Genomic DNA, 17,954 nt, shown 5'->3' with positions numbered 1-17,954 from the left:
AGTTATTCCATTATTTCCCGGGATTTTTGACCGAGATCTACCGCAAGCTACACAATCAACTATTTTAGTCTTTTTCGATAATGCTTCCTTAATCTTTTTATTGAAAGGTCTACACTATTACAGTATTACGATATAAAAATATAAATATTTTTTTAAAATGTCTTATTTTCTTTCGAAACTATTTTTTCTATGTTTATAAATAATAATTTAAATAATTCACGGTCATAAATATGTCACTGCAGGAAGTTCAACGACGGACAAAGACCTTGTTTTTTTTTATCAAAAAAAACTCCGAACTACAGTCTGTCTAGCTAATGAAGAAAAAATTTGACAGAAGTCATCAAAAAATAACAGAAAATACAGTTTTCTTATAAATTGAAATGACATACAACACTTGTCAGTCATTTACCCTCTCGCCAGACAGACTTTAGTGTCTGTCTGGCGAGACTGGGTGTGCAAAAAATGCACACCCAGTGATTCAAAATTTGTGCAAAAAAATACTTTTGCTTAGGCTCGAATTATTCAGACGCAAAATGTGTACAACAGACAAAAGATCTGTAATAAATAGAAAACATTTATTTCGGTGCCTACTATGACGTCACATTTATCTGATAATACAGAGAGAGGCCACCAGTAATAAGATTATTATTTGTATTTTTAACTTTTTTAAACATTTTGTTTTCTTGTTTTTAATATTCACTATTAATATATGAAATATTTTTAAATTGTGTTTTGTATTTTTTATTATTAAATATTTTTGAAATATTTTATTTCTTTTTTTTTTCACGTGTCCTTATATGCTAAGAGTCCGTAACATGATTAACTACAGTCTGTCTAACGGGAAGATACATGACAATGACATTTGAGTATGTCATTTTAATGCATACGAAATAGTATTTTTTGTCATTTCTGGATGTCTTCTGTAGAAACCTTTCCTGAACTGTTGGATAGACTTTACTGAGATATATGTCTGGGCGGAGTTTTGTATTATTTATTAAAATGTCTTTTCTGTCTACCAGTTTATTGTACAGGATGGGTTAAATTGGACGCTTTTAAAGGGAGACGCCCTTTTCTCTAGGAGATAGACGAAAACTAATATCGGTGTCTGAAGCTCAAATTTTATCAAAAATATGATGGTGGAAACCGCACATCGATACTGTTTATTTTTTTTTACTGTTTCGAAGTTAGGTTCAAAAATGTGAATTTTTAACAAATTGCTGTAACTTTTTTGCTGCGGAAAATTTAGTATTTCTATGAAAACATTTCCAAAAAACCTTTTTACGTAGACTTGCGTAGGCTACGTATATTTTTTTTCAAATTAATAAATTAAGAGTTATCAACAGAAAAAATGATTTTTATTTGGGACACCCTGTATATTTTTAATTATACTGAAAATAACTTAAAATTATCTTTCCAAAATTTTATAAATTCTATATCTCGAAGAGGAATCGAGCAAATTTTCAAGTGTGCTATATTTTTGAAAAGGTAATTTTAAATTATTTTCAATTAATTAAAAATATTCAGGGTGTCCCATATAAAAAATCAAATTTTCTGTTGATAATTCATAAATTATTAATTTTAAATAAATTATACAGTACGTCTGTCCGTTCTGTAACTACGGGGTATCCGTGAGAGGGGAAACGATATTCTCTCGATGTTTTTCGTAAAAAATTAAACGACCCGTCCCATCAATAAAAATTCGACAAATTTGCAAGTAGCCAATAAAATGAGTGGGCGGAGCGATTTGGGGTGACGTACTCGTCAAGTCGACGTATAAAATATATTGCTGTTTATTTAAATGTTTTTTGTCCGCATTCCTTTCATAGACACAGATCCAGCCGACGTACTGTACTTAAACCATTAAATTCTATGTAAAAGGGTGCTTTGGAAATATTTTCATAGAAATACAAAATTTTTCATAACAAAAAAATTACAGCGATTTGTTAAAAATGCACATTCTTGAAAAACGGTTACTTGGAAACGCTAACAGATATCGACGTGCGGTTTTCACCATCATGTTTTTGACAAAAACTGAGCCCCAGACACCGATGTTAGTTTTCATCTATCTTCTATAGAAAAGGGTGTTTCCCTTTAAAAGCGTCCAATTAGGCCCACCCTGTACATTATTTTAATTTTTGCTAAATTCATTTTGAGCAATTAGGACTATGTCACTAGCGAATCTTAGATGGTATATAAATTATATAAAACGCTTTACTCATTTTCTGTGACGCCATGAGCTAAAGGTTACTTTAAGCATCTAACTTTACTAAATTACCGTATGATCGATAAAAACGGCGTCAGCGATGGCTATGAAATGAAGATTGCTGTCATTTTATATGTAAAACTAGTGTGTACCCGCGACTTCGTTCGCGTCGGATTAATCATTTGTAATGGTGATGATCAAGCAAAGCAAGAATTTCCATTAACATACAAACTAAGATAAAATTTTCTTACATTTATGTCAGCATGAGAAAAAACAATATGGCGATATTATTATATAACTTGGTATAATATTTGAGGGGTAGTTTCATCTCGTTGGAATTTGACTTTCGAAAATCCGTTTGCCAAAAATAAGCTTTTTACGTCAAGCAGTTTAAGCAGAATCGTGATTAATCAATTACCCAACTTTTTGGAACACCCTGTATGATTTTTTAAAAAATTTCAAAATATGTAAAAAACAAAATCAATTATGCGTGTCCAAGTGTTTTCCCGAAAGGCTCGCCGTATTTAAAAAACAAATATTGTAATATTTGTGGGTCGTTTTCACCCGCTTGGAATTTGAAATTCGAAAACCCCCTCTTTATCGAACCTCTACACCCCACAGTCAATCCGTTTGCCAAAAAATCAGCTTTAAACGTCAAGCAGTTTAAGTAGAATCGTGATTACTCAATGGTTATATTTTATGAAACACCCTGTATAAATTTTTAAAAAACCTTAAAATATGTAAAACAACAAAATAAAATATACATGTTTAAGAGTTTTTCCGAAAAACTCACCGGTTTTTAAATAAAAAATATTCTAATATTTGAGGGGTGGTTTCACCCCCAAGAATTCGAGTTTCGAAAAATCCCTTCTTATCGAACCTCTACACCCTAAAGTCAATCCGTTTTCCAAAAATCAGCTTTTTACGTCAAGCGCTTTAAGCAGAATCGTGATTAATCAATGACCAATTAATCAATTTTTCGAAACACCCTATATACATTTTTAAAAAATCTTAAAATATGTAAAAAAAGAAAATAAAATATACGTGTTCAAGCGTTTTTTCGGAAACTTGACCGTTTTTTAAATAAAAATATTCTAATATTTGAGGGGCGGTTTCACCCCTTAGAATTCGAGTTTCGAAAAATCCTTCTTATCGAACCTCTACACCCTAAAGTCAATCCGTTTTCCAAAAATCAGCTTTTTACGTCAAGCGCTTTAAGCAGGATCGTGATTAATCAATGACCAGATTTTTCGAAACACCCTGTATACATTTTTAAAAAATCTTAAAATATGTAAAAAAGAAAATAAAATATACGTGTTTAAGCGTTTTTTCGGAAACTTGACCGTTTTTTAAATAAAAAATATTCTAATATTTGAGGGGCGGTTTCACACCCTTAGAATTCGAGTTTCGAAAAATCCCTTCTTATCGAACCTCTACACCCTAAAGTCAATCCGTTTTCCAAAAATCAGCTTTTTACGTCAAGCGCTTTAAGCAGGATCGTGATTAATCAATGACCAGATTTTTCGAAACACCCTGTATACATTTTTAAAAAATCTGAAAATATGTAAAAAAAGAAAATAAAATATACGTGTTTCAGCGTTTTTTCGGAAACTTGACCGTTTTTTAAATAAAAAATATTGTAATATTCCACCCCCCCTTTTTACCCCCTTAGGGGATGAATTTTTAAAAATCCTTTCTTATCTTACGTAAACATCATAAAAGGAACCCCTGTGCAAAATTTCAGCTTTCTAGGGTCAAGGGTTTGGTCTGGGCGTTGATGAGTCAGTATCAGTCAGGACAGTCAGATTTATATATATAGATTATATTGGAAATGTCATCAGTCGTCATTTCCAAGCCAACTGGACGCCATTTTTTTTTTCGATCATACGGTATTTTTTAAGGTTATTTTTCCAGGATAGTTTATTAATTTTGTTACATTATTTTTAGATTAACACAGCCGCAATAGAAATATCCTTATCTAATCACGAAACAGATAAGAACTAGCAAGCATTTTCTCTCACTTTTGGTGAGTAGTGTGTCATAACGAAAGGTGCGGAATTACACCATAAAAATGAACGTTCTAAAGAAGAAATCGAAGAACAAAGACGTAATAAACGCACTGAACGAAAAGGAATACAAATGCGTGAGTTTAAGAGCCATAACCAACGAGATCATGAAAGAAAATAACGAGAAAAAACTGAAAGAACTGGTAGAGGAAATTAATCATCACCTAACCGATTTGCGATCTCTGAAAATCGAAGACGACGACACCATCGAAGAGAGACGCGCAAACTTAATTGGTAATTTCGAGAAGTGTTTGGTGAAAATCATCAAACCGGTGTCAAAGGAGATACTGGAAAAGCTGAAAAAGCAACAGGATGATATAAAGGAGTTTAGTGTGGCTGTCATTGAGAAAGACGATGCTGAAGAGCTACGACTTTTGGCGGAGAGGATCGATAGGCTAATGCAAGTGATCAAAAACTTACCGGAGGTGATAAATGGTACTGCCTCGGAACAACTGAAGTTAATAATTGCTCAATACGAGGCGTTGTATGGTACTGTTCGAGCTCATTTTAATTCGGCGAGGATCAGCAGACCTATTTCCCAGATGGAATTCTCTAAATTATTTGGTAAGCTACTTAGTTTCCTAGTTATATTTAAAACATAACATTTAAAAAATACCATGTCTTTTCGCGACCAAGTTAGTTTTTTTAGTTGGTGTCAGATGGAACCACCTATTCAATAATTTTGTTATAAATTGTTATCTAATTCTAAATCCTAACCTATCTACATTTATATTTACCGTATAAATATGTCTAAGACACCTTTATTTCTACAGTACGTTCCCGGATTGTCTTTACAAGAGGAAAAACTTTTTTATTATTGAAATTTTGAGAAAAATGCATTCCTCATAAACATTTTTTCTTGTTCCAAAATGGTTAATCTCGTTGATATTTTTCCAATTTTTTTTATTTTTTTAATATTGTTCCACCACTTCAAAAAATTCCTGAGTGTAAACGAGTATCAAAAACATTTTCTGGCGATTTTTAGTGAGTGACATATTTAATAATATATATATATATATATATATATATATATATATATATATATATATATATATATATATATATATATATATATATATATATATATATATATATATATATATTATTTACTATATACTTTATACCCTTTAATTAAAATTATTCTTTATTTATTTATAGTTATTCGTTCAAACGGATTAACTTGGATTATTTATAGGTACTACACATTTTTCACTCAACTTGATAATGTCAAAAGCCGTGTTTTATCGCATTTTCATACTTCTTGAATATATCTCTTGAGATGTTTTAGTAAAGCATTGGCCATAAGCAATAAAACTGCTTATGACAGAACTATTTCATATTTCATCATTCATGCGAAATAATGGGCTCTTTCATAAAAAATAAAATACCCAATTCAAGGACAAAATCTGAAATAGAAGACTATTTTCAGTATATTTATCCAAAAAAAATAGTTTCATGACATTGAATAATTTTTTATAGGCCCTCAAAATTGCTTTAATTTGAAATAATTTTAAAGTGCCAATTGATGACGTATATAAAATACGCCCAATCACATTGCAGAACCGTGCTCGTGCGCCAGCCAACAACTGGCAACATTGCGATTTGATTTGACCAGCACCACCTCAACTCAAGGTCAATCAACGTGATATGGGCAAGGCAAATATGGCGGCGAAGGCTTAAGGCATTATTAAATTGTTTACCTTTAACCTGAAAAGCCGGTAGTGGTTTCTCGTTCCGATTGCATACCTGAAATAATTAATTATCTCTAGTTTGTTGTGCTTCTGAAACACGTTTGTTTAGTTCTTAGTGTTCAGTGCATGGTGTGATCAGAAAATTATGATAAAATAACAGTGTAATAAAAATCCAAACCAGACATTCTACATAGGGAACTTCAAACTTTTGTGCTTGTCGTACTCCTCTATTATTAATTATTTTAAGGTAAGAACTGGAAGTATTTATCAAGATATTACCCCTAAATGAGTAAAAAGCCTTCACCTCCAGTCTGCATAGTACTTTATAATGGTTACTGACAACAACATTTTATTGTAGCATGCCTTTTACATGCTTTGTTCCAAATTGTCACGGGAATTATAGAGGGGGTCCCAAGGTTTCTGCTTTTATATTCCTCAAAAATGACGAGCTTCGTAAAAAATGGTTGACTGCTATTAAAAGAGATACTTTCACTCCTAGTAGTAGTTCTCGGGTAAGAAGTGCATTAAATATGCTTCAAAAAGGCCAAAGGCCAAAGCCTCTGTTACCCTAGTGAGGAGGTAGTTATGACTACTGCTTACACTTACCTCACTATAAGTAAAATATTGGAAGAAGAATCAAGCTTTTTACATCAAAAAGATCACAGAAAGATATTGACAACATTGACATTTGAAAATATAAATGGCCTGGATGTAAGTCTTTTTTTAGGTCACAATTGCCCCTCACATACGTCAGGATTTATTATTAAATCCATCTTGTTCAGAATATCCAATATTTTATTGAAGAACTATGCAAAAAAAAAGGAATGACGTCTTTACCAAAAAGACAATGCCCTATGTAAAGAGAAAGAGTAAAGAAAACTAAGCTAAGCGTAAGTTTTACTTACAAACCCCCAAAAAGGTATTTAGTTTTTTTTTCTATATAAAATCTTGAAACACATATTATATTTTTTAGTTATCCTCACCTATTATAGTTTAAATTTATTCCCATTTGTGTAATGCTGCAAAATATAGAAAAAATATTCCATATTTTTTGACCCAAGCCAGTGTAGTTTATAATTCCAAGAGCATTTACCAAGGCTTTTACCCTTGTATATATATAAACAAGGCTTTTACTAAGACAAGTAACTTTCTATACTGTCCATAATAGTATATATTTATCAAACGTTCAGTAAATTCTAAACTATGGTAGGTAAGTGTTTGCAATTGAATATTTAGTTTATATTGCTATTTTCTGTCATATATTTCTGGTTATTTCTTTTTCCGACGATTTTGAACACCCTATATATGCTACCTCATGTTTGAATATTTTAACACTACCGATTTTCTGAGAAAGCAGACCTTTTTATAAAAAGTTACTAACTGATGTTTTCGTAAAAGTAATAATACAAAAAATTCCATACTTATGTGGAGACCTTTAGACTCCCTGTATATTAAAAAAATAGTGATATATTACGTAATCTAACCCGACATTTGTGTGAAACATGTCTATTTGGAAATAAAACAGGTTTTAAAATACGCGCCAAATAAAACACTTCTATCTCCGCCATATTGGAAAAGGTTGAATGGCCTTGTGTGGAGGTGGTGGTGGGTCAGGATGGTGGCCCGGCCGTGTTGCCGCTTTTCAACATGCCAGGTGTGCCGTATTAAAAATAAAGTGCGGATTTTTATTCTGGGGTTTTTGTTTTTATTTATTTTCTTAAGAACGACTTCAAATTTTTCGAAAGTGAGATAGCAGAAAATTCTAAAATTAACTGCTTTATTCAATTATGCTAATTCCAAAATATAGTGAAAGAGCCCATTATTGTCATCAATCAGGGGTCAGTCGAGGAGTCTCATTTGAGGGTAAAAATGTGCATGCATTACCAAAATATAATTTTACTGCCAAGGGTTTAGTTGTTAATTGTAAGTGGATTTTATTTGAGAGACTTACTTTCAGTTACTTTAGAAGTTCCTTCTTATTGAATGTACTTGTCTGGTTGTCTCTAATGTTTGGTTCATAACATATGAAGAATTTTTCTATAACAGTACAGTATTCTTTACCAGTTCTATAGTAGCTTTGAGTGCTCTACTTGTCTAAGAATTTAAAATTCATTCACATCAAATTCAAACATTAATTTCAGACTTACAGAGTACTTCTCAATCAAGATGTATGAGTTTCATGATGAATCGAATATGGAGGTACTAACCTACATACTATATATTCGAATGCCTACTGAATTGAATGTTGTACATTTTTTTAATTTTAAATTATTTTTTAATATTTTAGGACCACAATCAAAAAGCGAGAAGACGGAAAATACTACAGATTGTCCTATGCCAACAAATGAGATGCAGGAAAAACTTATGCAAATTAGACAGAAACGTACAGAACTGATGGAGAGCCTTAACCAGTCGCCAAGTACAACATCTGTAGCAAATGCCAAGTCGGAGAGTTTCTCAGGATTCAAAGCTGAACACAGATCTTCAGGTATAAATTGCTCAAAGTCTCTTGGGAATAGCAATTTCCAATATAATATCCGAACCTGTGGTTGGATCTTTGTGAAACACATAACAATATGTCATTTTATTGACATCATTTTTTTACTTTTTTTTACTCTTACAAGTTTTGATTTTATTATTTGCAAAGTTCACGTATTTTTCAATGAAAAAAATTACTAATTTTCAATACAACTATAGTATTCAACATGGAACATGAGTACTTATATAAAGCGCTTTATTTTCATCCCAGCATTCAAAACAAGGGTTAGAAGTAGGGAATGCTATCCCGCCCCAAAATCTCAATTCCGCAAACCCGCGGGATTAAAGCAATCAATCCCGCGGATCCGCAAAATTGCGAAACTGTAAACAATAATAGTCATACATTTGGTCCTAAATGGTACAAAAGGCATTGTATATTTTGCATAAGCCCATATAATGATAAAGCGTGTATCTTAAACTAGCTGTACAGAAATTTGGACCGATGTATACAGAGTGTTCAAAAAATATATTTAATATCAAATAGACTTAAATTTTATTATAATTTATCTACTTATTTTATAAATAAAAATATTATTCTGATGTTGAAGTTTTTTTAACTTGTGTTAGTTATCTGCTTTTACATACACTCTATATCAATAATTTTTTGGCATATGCAGAATGTACAAAGCTTTTTATACCATTTAGGAGTAAAAATGCATATTTTTGGAAAAAATGTCGTATTTTCCTTAAAACAAAAAAAAATAAAAAATCGATCAAATTGTTTTTCTCATTTAATTTAATACAGATTAGTCGTACATGGTAAAAATTTCGACTTTTTAAAAACTGTAAATTTGCGGTAAAAAAGATTCTTGACCAAATTTTCACACTCTTATAAAACACCCTGTATACGAGAATTCACTAAATATATTTTCGAAAAAACCACATAGCATCTTAATCACAATAGATGTATATACAACCTGGTCCAAACCGCATCCCAAAATCTTTTTTAGTTCAAGAGATATTCAACTTTAAATTTACCCTAAAATTTTGCTTGTCCCGATAATTATGTCCGGCAGTTTATTTGACGAAATTGTCCACAAGTACTAGTTAAACTCTTTTCTTCACTTACGCACATACGCCAGAAAGAAATCTAACAATTAACCTGTTTATTTCACTTATTTTTAATGGCTAAGCCGTAAGGGGAATCCCCGGGGTTCTGAGCGTCGACGCATCGGCCCGGAACGAAGGGGTTTGATCTTGATCGAGATCGATTCGGCTACCCAGTAGTAATGTGTCGATCCCGCAGATCCCGCACGGTAAGTTTCGCAACTTTGATCCCGCGGAATCTCAGAGGGATCCCGCATTTGCGGGATCCAGCATTTGCGGGATTGCTTCCCTAGAATCGCAAATTTGCGTCTGCTAGTAAACATTTTTAAGCTTAAACTATCAAAATATTCTAATATAGTTGCGATGAGTTTTTTACGGCTATTAAGCTATCTAAAAGAGGTTCTAAAAAGAACAATGTTCGACTGCAAGGTCTGCTAGTAAACATTTTTAAGCTTAAAGCATTACAACACTATTTATTTAAACCAAACACTCGTAATACAAAATTAAAGTGTCAAAACGAATGACAATGTCAGGAAATATTAATATAAAGATTGGGACGTTTAACTAAAATTTGATTGTCTGATTAAGCTACCTAAGTAATGGATTTGTAAATAAACATAATATTCATTATTATGCAATAGAAATCCCATACTGTAACACACAGATTTGATACTTTTAATGATAAATGCCCTTTATTGAGAGACTAAAAGATAATTGCCTCGTATCAGAGCCATCATAATACAAGAAGAAGACCGAAAGTCAAATCTTGTCTTATATTTTCAAAAAAACACAATTTTCTCATTAAAATAAATATTGATTTTAGGTATAGGAAGTTATTAATAATACAAGATTAAACAACTATTACACAGTACTTCACAGGAAGCTAAATACGTGGCGGAATATTTTAATATTATGAACTTAACCACCGACCTAACTTAAATGTTGTATTCATTGTTTATACACTCTATTTGTATTTTACTTACATGTTGTTTTAATTTTTATTTTAGTTTATATAGATTTAACTGTTTTTATGACATGCCACAATTATATCTTGTTTGTACAAAATGTGGTCAAATAAAGCAATCTATCTATCGATTGCGAACTAACTAGATCGTTACTAATTACTAATTTTGAAAAGTTCTTTTTAAGATCAAAAAAGGTAAAACTAAAACCTAAACTATCATTTGAGATTGAACGGGAAGTTCTAAGTAATTGCCTATTCTAAACAAATAAATAAATGTGGCAACTTGACATTTTTTACAGCAGAGCATCGGAATTCCCAGCGGGAAATTTAAATTCCAGTTAGTCAGCCCAGCGCCGAATATGTCAATGGTTGGCAACAACGAATTTAGAAATCGCCCTCCTCGGTTAAGTAACTAAAAGTGTAATTGGTACGAATATAGATAGGTACCTACGCAGATTTTTATGCAAATGATTGTAAATCGTCAGGCTGGTTATGGATAGGCTGTGATCCCAAACATCGATGTTAAATAATAGATATATAGTCGTTCAAAATTATCAAAATACTGACAACACTTTTTAATTTTCAGGTCAAGCATTCAACTCTTCAGTATCTCAATCGAATTCGTTCAAGTCTAACTCGCAAAGAACACCCATACCTATAAGGAAACTTTTCAATTCTTGCGTTTCCTCGTCCTCGGCTAACAAGGGCTCCATCGAAGATTTGACAGGGGAATTTAACAGTCCATTCGAACAGCAACTGAAAGGATTCAAACTGAAACCAACACAGTTTTCAGAAAGATACATGGAGTTTCGTAAAAACGAGGAAAACGTCGTTGAAAATAGTCTTAATCTGAATAAAAGTCCTCGGAAACAAGCTATCAATGTTGCTAGTCCTAAACTGCCTAGTGGTGTTAATGAAAACATCGAATTAAGGAATAACAGAAAGAAACCCATCGTTTCTCCAAGGACTAAGATGCCAGATAGACAGGAAAAACCTGCTGAAGAAAATATTATGCCGCATCGTATCAGCGATTCAGTAACAATTCAAGCTGATAGGAAGACACCAATTATTGAAAGTAAGTAAATATGGTGTTACGTAGTATTTAACAACAGTTCAAACCAAATAAACTTTTAGTGACGTGATTAAGCTTGACCGGCACAGCGATGCCCACTTTTACATATTTTTTTTAATCAAAATATTTTAGGAAACAAAAATAAATTAATTATAAATATGATGTATAAACAGTTATTATTTATATCAACAAAACTCACCTTCTTAACAGCACTTCAGGGACATAAAGGGCCATTACTACTGCTTTCCCTTTCAACATATTCTAATAAAGTTGCGATGAGTTTTTTACGGCTATTAAGCACACCTTTCGCACTAACACACACGTTCCAAAAGGAACAATGTTCGACTGCAAGGTCTGCTAGTAAACATTTTTCTGCTTAAAGTATCACAACACTGTTTATTTAAACCAAAAACTCGTAATACAAAACTAAAGTGTCAAAACGAGTGACAACGTCAGGAAATATATAAATAAATCTGGCAACTTGACATTTTTACAGCAGAGCTACCACCTGAATTCCCAGCGCGAAATTTAAATTCCAGTTAGTCAATCTGGCGCCGAATATGTCCGTGGTTGGCAACAATGAATTTAAAAATCGCGCCCTGGATTACGTAACTAAAAGTTTAATTGATATCAAAATATACTTTAATTTTTCTCAACATAAGGCTTGTTCCAAACCGCCGCAGAACCGTCACCGAACGATCACGCTCGTGCGCAATAATTCAAATGTGTTCCAATCGAGATTTGACGGTTATCGGACGATCCTATTTGCGTACCAACCTACCTTGGGATCGTTTAGTTACGATTGCAGAACGGTAATTTCGGTACATGGTCCAAATTGAGAACTGTTTGGGTTGACTTGCGCATTAAAGCAAATTGGCAGGGATTATCGATTCTTAACAGCATTAACAGCTGATTCTGGTCCGGCGTCCGGGTCATGCCATTCTGTCTTGGTTATTTTTTACGAATTCGAATACGTGTGCGTTATACTTTTGCTTGTGAGTTTGTGTGGAGTAAATCGTTCGGAAATTTTAATTAATCTTTTATTTATAAAATAATGTTCAAAGATTCTACCACTGCAATGAAATAACAGGAAACTACGCATAACAGGATCATAAAAGAGAGGATAGGTAAGTGAGTTATAGTGAGTATACAGTTGAAACAACACTTGCCAACAATTACTGGATTCTGATTCTCCATTTCAAGAATAATAATAATTATTATTATTGCAAATTGCAAACAAAAATAATAAGGTTATGTTATGAAATTCTACACAAAAACAAAAACCGATCGATATACGCACGCCTGACACTTTTGACAGTCCCGAAAACAATGCACAAAGCGTTCCAACGTTGATACTTTTTGCACCGTCACGAAACTATTCGCTAGTCTAAGTCCGCGCATGCGCAAGTGCAAGAAAACCGATTCGGGTACGATTTCGAAACGATCCCGAAATGCTGGTTGGAACGAACCTATAATCAACTATTATCCTGTCAGCGGTCTTTGATAGGTATTGTTGTATGGCCTTTGACATTGTATATCAGGTTAATCCATCCTGAAGATATGTTATGGAAGGAATGTGCACACCTCCCAGTGGCGGCTCGTGATCATTATTGTAGGGAGGTCAATATCTAAAAATATTGCGTCGGTTTTTTTTAAGACGCACCCAAATTTAATTGGTTTCCTTCTGTTAAATTGGAACCTACCTTTACATTTTTAAACAGGTGGTCTAGTGTCATTTCACTAAAAATCCAGTCAATATTCTTTACTCAAATTTTCCACGGTAGGATTTAAAATACACATCGTATAATATGTCACAAATCATGATAATGTCACAAAAATATAAATGCATATAATACACATACACAATTTTAAAAATTTTATTTCACATTTTTTTATATTTTAAATCAATGCGGCGTTCTTTCTCTAAACGCTTTTCGAAATTTAAGCAATTGTTTTCTTTTAACCGCACGATATCACAAACTAAACACCATGTTGTCTATTTTATAATATCTATTCCAGAATCAGTCAACCACAGTTCATCATTATTTATCCATAACCAGAAAATTATGAATGATTGCCTGTACACATTTCGCGCTACACCTAAAACTAGATGGGATTTCTTTCGATATTAAAAATTTAAATATTGCTTTATATTGACTAAACCAAACATTACACGCGATAAACGATACAAAAACCTATAAATATATTGTTTTATAATTTGAGTTTTTATAAAAACCCAAACTGCCCAAACGGAATTTTTCCAACGACTGAAATCGTTTTATGAATGGCGGGGTCAATGGCCAATACCGTGCTGGCAACTGTTACTTTTGGGTCGGCATTTACATGTGTGGAAGTAAATCGCATAGGGATCTTATTAAGCCAGAGTGAGCGAAATGCGACCGACCGACGCGACGTGCGACGGTGTGCTGTTGCGGCGTTGCCGATACACCTTTCCCTATCAAGTAAAGTAAAATCACGATCGCAAACCGCTTATTTTTAAAAGACTTTTTTTCAAGAGATAACTAGATAAAATCATTAGACATGTTTCTGGAATTATAAGGATATCGTTAGGGTGTCATTTTTTTTATAACGAGAAAACGTCAGTAATCGCGATAATTTAAAAACTCAACTTTTTAACACATAACAGGCTATAACTGAATAACCATTTGAGATATTTAATGTTTTTTCTTATTTTCAAGATCGGATATTTTACAATATGTTTACATAAGAAAAATTCGATAAGGTTGTTTTTTCCATTCAAAAATTGTAAACAATCCATCCATTTACTTTTAGAGCATAGCAATTTTCAGCAATCGTGTAATTATTTTATTAATAAAGATTTTCACATACCGTCTACAAAGAAAATACAGCAGAAATATTAACAAAGTTCTTGAAAAAACTACAATCTATTATTTCTAATAGATTTCGAGATATCGATTTTGAGATATCGAGTTCTAATAGCGCGACCACTATCGAACACCCTCAATTCCACTTATTTTTACCAAAAATGCAAGTGTTTCTAGCTTGCACTTAAAAAAATTCAAGCTATAGGGAAAATTACAACGACTCGTTAATAAATAAACAAATTAAGTATCACGAGACGTAATTAAATCGTGAAGCTGAACGCATGACTTACACCTTTCCCTAGAACTTTAAGTACTGACAGAGGTATTGATTGGGTCGACCGGTCAACTGCGACAAATCTGCTATATCCCCTTCCACGTCTCTTAGCGATGTGCACAGTTTCTCAGTTTACTTCATACGTTTGGCAACGTGTTTACTGTCCTCTCTTTGTTCAGTACATTATAAACGCTTTGTACTCTTCTTACATATGGAAATCTGGACCCAAGACTAACCTTTGCCAGTCCTTAGTATAAACTATATCTATCGCACCTTAACCCGTTATGGTTTCTATACGTAGTATACCTTATCTTGTTGGCGTTACGAGCCGCGGCATTTGGAGTTTAATACGTGCAAAACATAGCCGGAACGAAGGACAAGATGAACTTTTTAGTTTAATTTTGCTAACATTCAGTGATTCATTTTGTTCTAAATTTCAGATCCCAAAATAGAACCATTGTCGAAGTACACCTTGAACAAGAGCCTCAATTCGAAAAAACATTCTTCCGAAGACATAATTTCCATAAGAAACGACTCAAGATCTGCCACGCCTGAACCCTCACCTAACAGGATATCTTTTTCAACGTTCAGATCTAGCACGGACTCTATTCAAAACTTGCCTAGCGAGAACATATACGAGAACATTATTGTTAGAAATTCGGATAAAAATCAAAAAGAAGCTGACAAAGAGAGCAGCGTAGATTCCGAAGACAAAGATATTGTTAAAGGTTTCTTGCAAGAAATATTCAAAATCAAGGAAACAGTCGATGCCTTTAAAGGTTTCAAATACGATGACAAGTATTTGAAAATTGACAAAAAATTGGCGAAGTATCTCGTGGAGCTTAACGATATTAATGCTGGTTTTTCTGGCGAGGATATGGGCAAATCTGAACTATTGATGATTTTAAAAACGGTAGCGGATGCTCTTGATAGTAGAGTAAGGAAGAACGAGTTGATATTGAGAAATATTTTAGAAGAGCAAGTGGAGTTTATCGCCAAGAAGCATGGGCTTATTCAAAGGTAAGTTTTATCCTGGAAATTTATGCTAGTGATTTTGTAATTTAGGTAACCAAAATTTAATTTAATTTTCAACCTTTAATTATGTTTTATTATATAAAAAATTAGCTAGATGAAATCAAATGCTCAACATGCTTCCTTTCCTGAAAACTGCATAAAACGATTGTCGTTTCAAAAGGATCAGTTTTAAAAGGCATATGTGTTGAGTTCTACCTCGAAAAGCAGCTACAATAAATTCTCTCATATTGTCGACAATAGTTGGTCGAGTTTTGTAAACACTGTCTTTAACATATCCCCATAAAAAAACAGACTAGATAAAATCAGGTGCACTTAAGTATTTCATTAATTGGTGAATGCACACTGCATTTACCAACTAACAGAATCATATCAATTCTCTCTCATGTAGGATAAGTTTGCATTTTCGGCAAATTTCTGAGAATTTTTTTTAACTGACACAAAATGATAACTAGTTGTTAAAGTTGGACTATAATTAGACAGCTGTGTTGAAGTAACGTCAGACATATCACAGCAACCTAGATTTTATCAAATAATAAAGATCTAATCAGATCAAATCATGTAAATGAAAATATCTAGGAAAATCTTTGTTTGAGAAGTAGGCAGCCTTAATAGTATTTTGAAGGTGTTCCATTTTTTAATAATAATAAATAATATCCCAAGTAGCATTTTCACGACTTGCGACCACATGTTTACTAAACACAACGTTGGATTAGTTACAAAAAATAGTTAGCTCCCTACCTTTGGTATTAAAATAAATTTAAACGTTTTTATAACGTTGTGCCGACGTTGGACTAATACTACAGCAAAGTAGAAGCTTCTGCGACGTCGAATAAACGTTGTCTTGTAACCTTTTTTGCTTAAGTGATCTTTAGGTGATTCGGACAACGTAGTTACAACGTTGGACAATATAGAGTTTTCCGACGTCAGTTTCAGAACCTATTCCAACGTTATGCAAACGTCGTCTGGTTTACTAATTCCAACGTTGTTTAGATTTCCTTATTCTTACCGTTGGTAGGACGTCGAGTCACTACCTTTTAATAACTGTATTGAACCATAACCTTAAATCTTAAATTTTCACTTCATTGTTCTGTTCAGTCAGACAGTTCAGTGCTGTTTTTGTTTTAATAAAAAAAAACTTAATTAAAATGGGACATAAGAAAGGTACATATAAAACTAAATTTAAATATACATCGACATATATTACCGATAGTTTATCCACTCCCTCGTTTATTTAGATTATAGAGGGCGGCACAAGCTAGACTCTAGGATGACTAAATTAGGCAATTTTGCGACTAGTATACTACCTGTTAAGACCGAACTGCGACTTTATTAGTAAAGTATGCGACTACTGGAACTACTCCATCTTAATCTCCAAAACAACAAAGCGAAAGCCGCCATGTTGTTAAATAAACCTAAAATAGCAATTCCTGCTTTTGAATACATTAACTTGAAATATTTGACCCTAAAAACACGCGAACAATTTTTTCTACTGCGAATAAATTATTCTCATTTTACTAAAAAAAAATTCAAGAAAATTTTTAAAACTTCTTTAATTTTAAGGCCCATTAGTATTTTTCAAAGTAGAAACAATACATTTATCAATAAAGTTGTTTGCGTTTAACTTTTTTGCCTTGGGTAACGAGTTACAGAGTCGGTTAAGGTGTTTCAATGATTATGTTTCAATAATTATCACACCCTCCACACTTAAATACTTTTGTTTTGTTTTCCTTCACTGTCATCTGACATATGTCTCTAACTAAATCATAAAAATAATATTTTTACTATAATTATCCCAAGTTAGGATAAAACGCGACTTAGACGCCATATTAGTTTTGTATTTCTGTAAATTAGGATTTTAAACAACGTTGCAGTTTGTACTAAATTAGGCTTCTAGCCAACGTCGGTATCCAACGTCGTTTCGACCCAAAAATTATTCTCCAAACTAGTGCAGACTAGGGTTGGCACGAGGTTGTACCGACGTTGCGCCCCGACGTTTGGTCGCGTGACACAACGTTGTCCCGACGTCCAAATGCTGCTTGGGATTTATTATCTAAATATATACAACTGTTTAAAGTAAACAATTCAATAATATTATTAAGCTTTAACTTCGTGGCAGTTGTTGGTTGCGTCCTTCTTCATCTGCAACAGTTTCAAGTCTTTTAGGACTCTCCCTGGGCAGGTGGTATCGAAGGCATTGTTCTTTTTTTCTATAAATTGG

At 32.9% G+C, this 17,954-nt stretch overlaps 1 protein-coding gene across 1 annotated transcript in view; it reads left to right on the top strand.

Annotated features, from left to right (window-relative positions):
* Positions 1-17,954, top strand: part of LOC115881124 — a 46,616-nt gene that overhangs the window by 9,838 nt on the left and 18,824 nt on the right. The window contains exons 2-5 of the mRNA XM_030898506.1: positions 4,151-4,833; positions 8,248-8,448; positions 11,096-11,584; positions 15,142-15,721. Of these exons, the coding sequence (XP_030754366.1) occupies positions 4,275-4,833; positions 8,248-8,448; positions 11,096-11,584; positions 15,142-15,721 (1,829 nt within the window). The 5' untranslated portion in view covers positions 4,151-4,274. The remainder of the gene's footprint in view (positions 1-4,150; positions 4,834-8,247; positions 8,449-11,095; positions 11,585-15,141; positions 15,722-17,954) is intronic.

Source organism: Sitophilus oryzae, unplaced genomic scaffold (assembly GCF_002938485.1).
Source record: "Sitophilus oryzae breed Bouriz unplaced genomic scaffold, Soryzae_2.0 scaffold_169_pilon_pilon, whole genome shotgun sequence".
Classification (NCBI taxonomy): domain Eukaryota; kingdom Metazoa; phylum Arthropoda; class Insecta; order Coleoptera; family Curculionidae; genus Sitophilus; species Sitophilus oryzae.
This window is presented reverse-complemented; position numbering and strand designations above follow the sequence as displayed.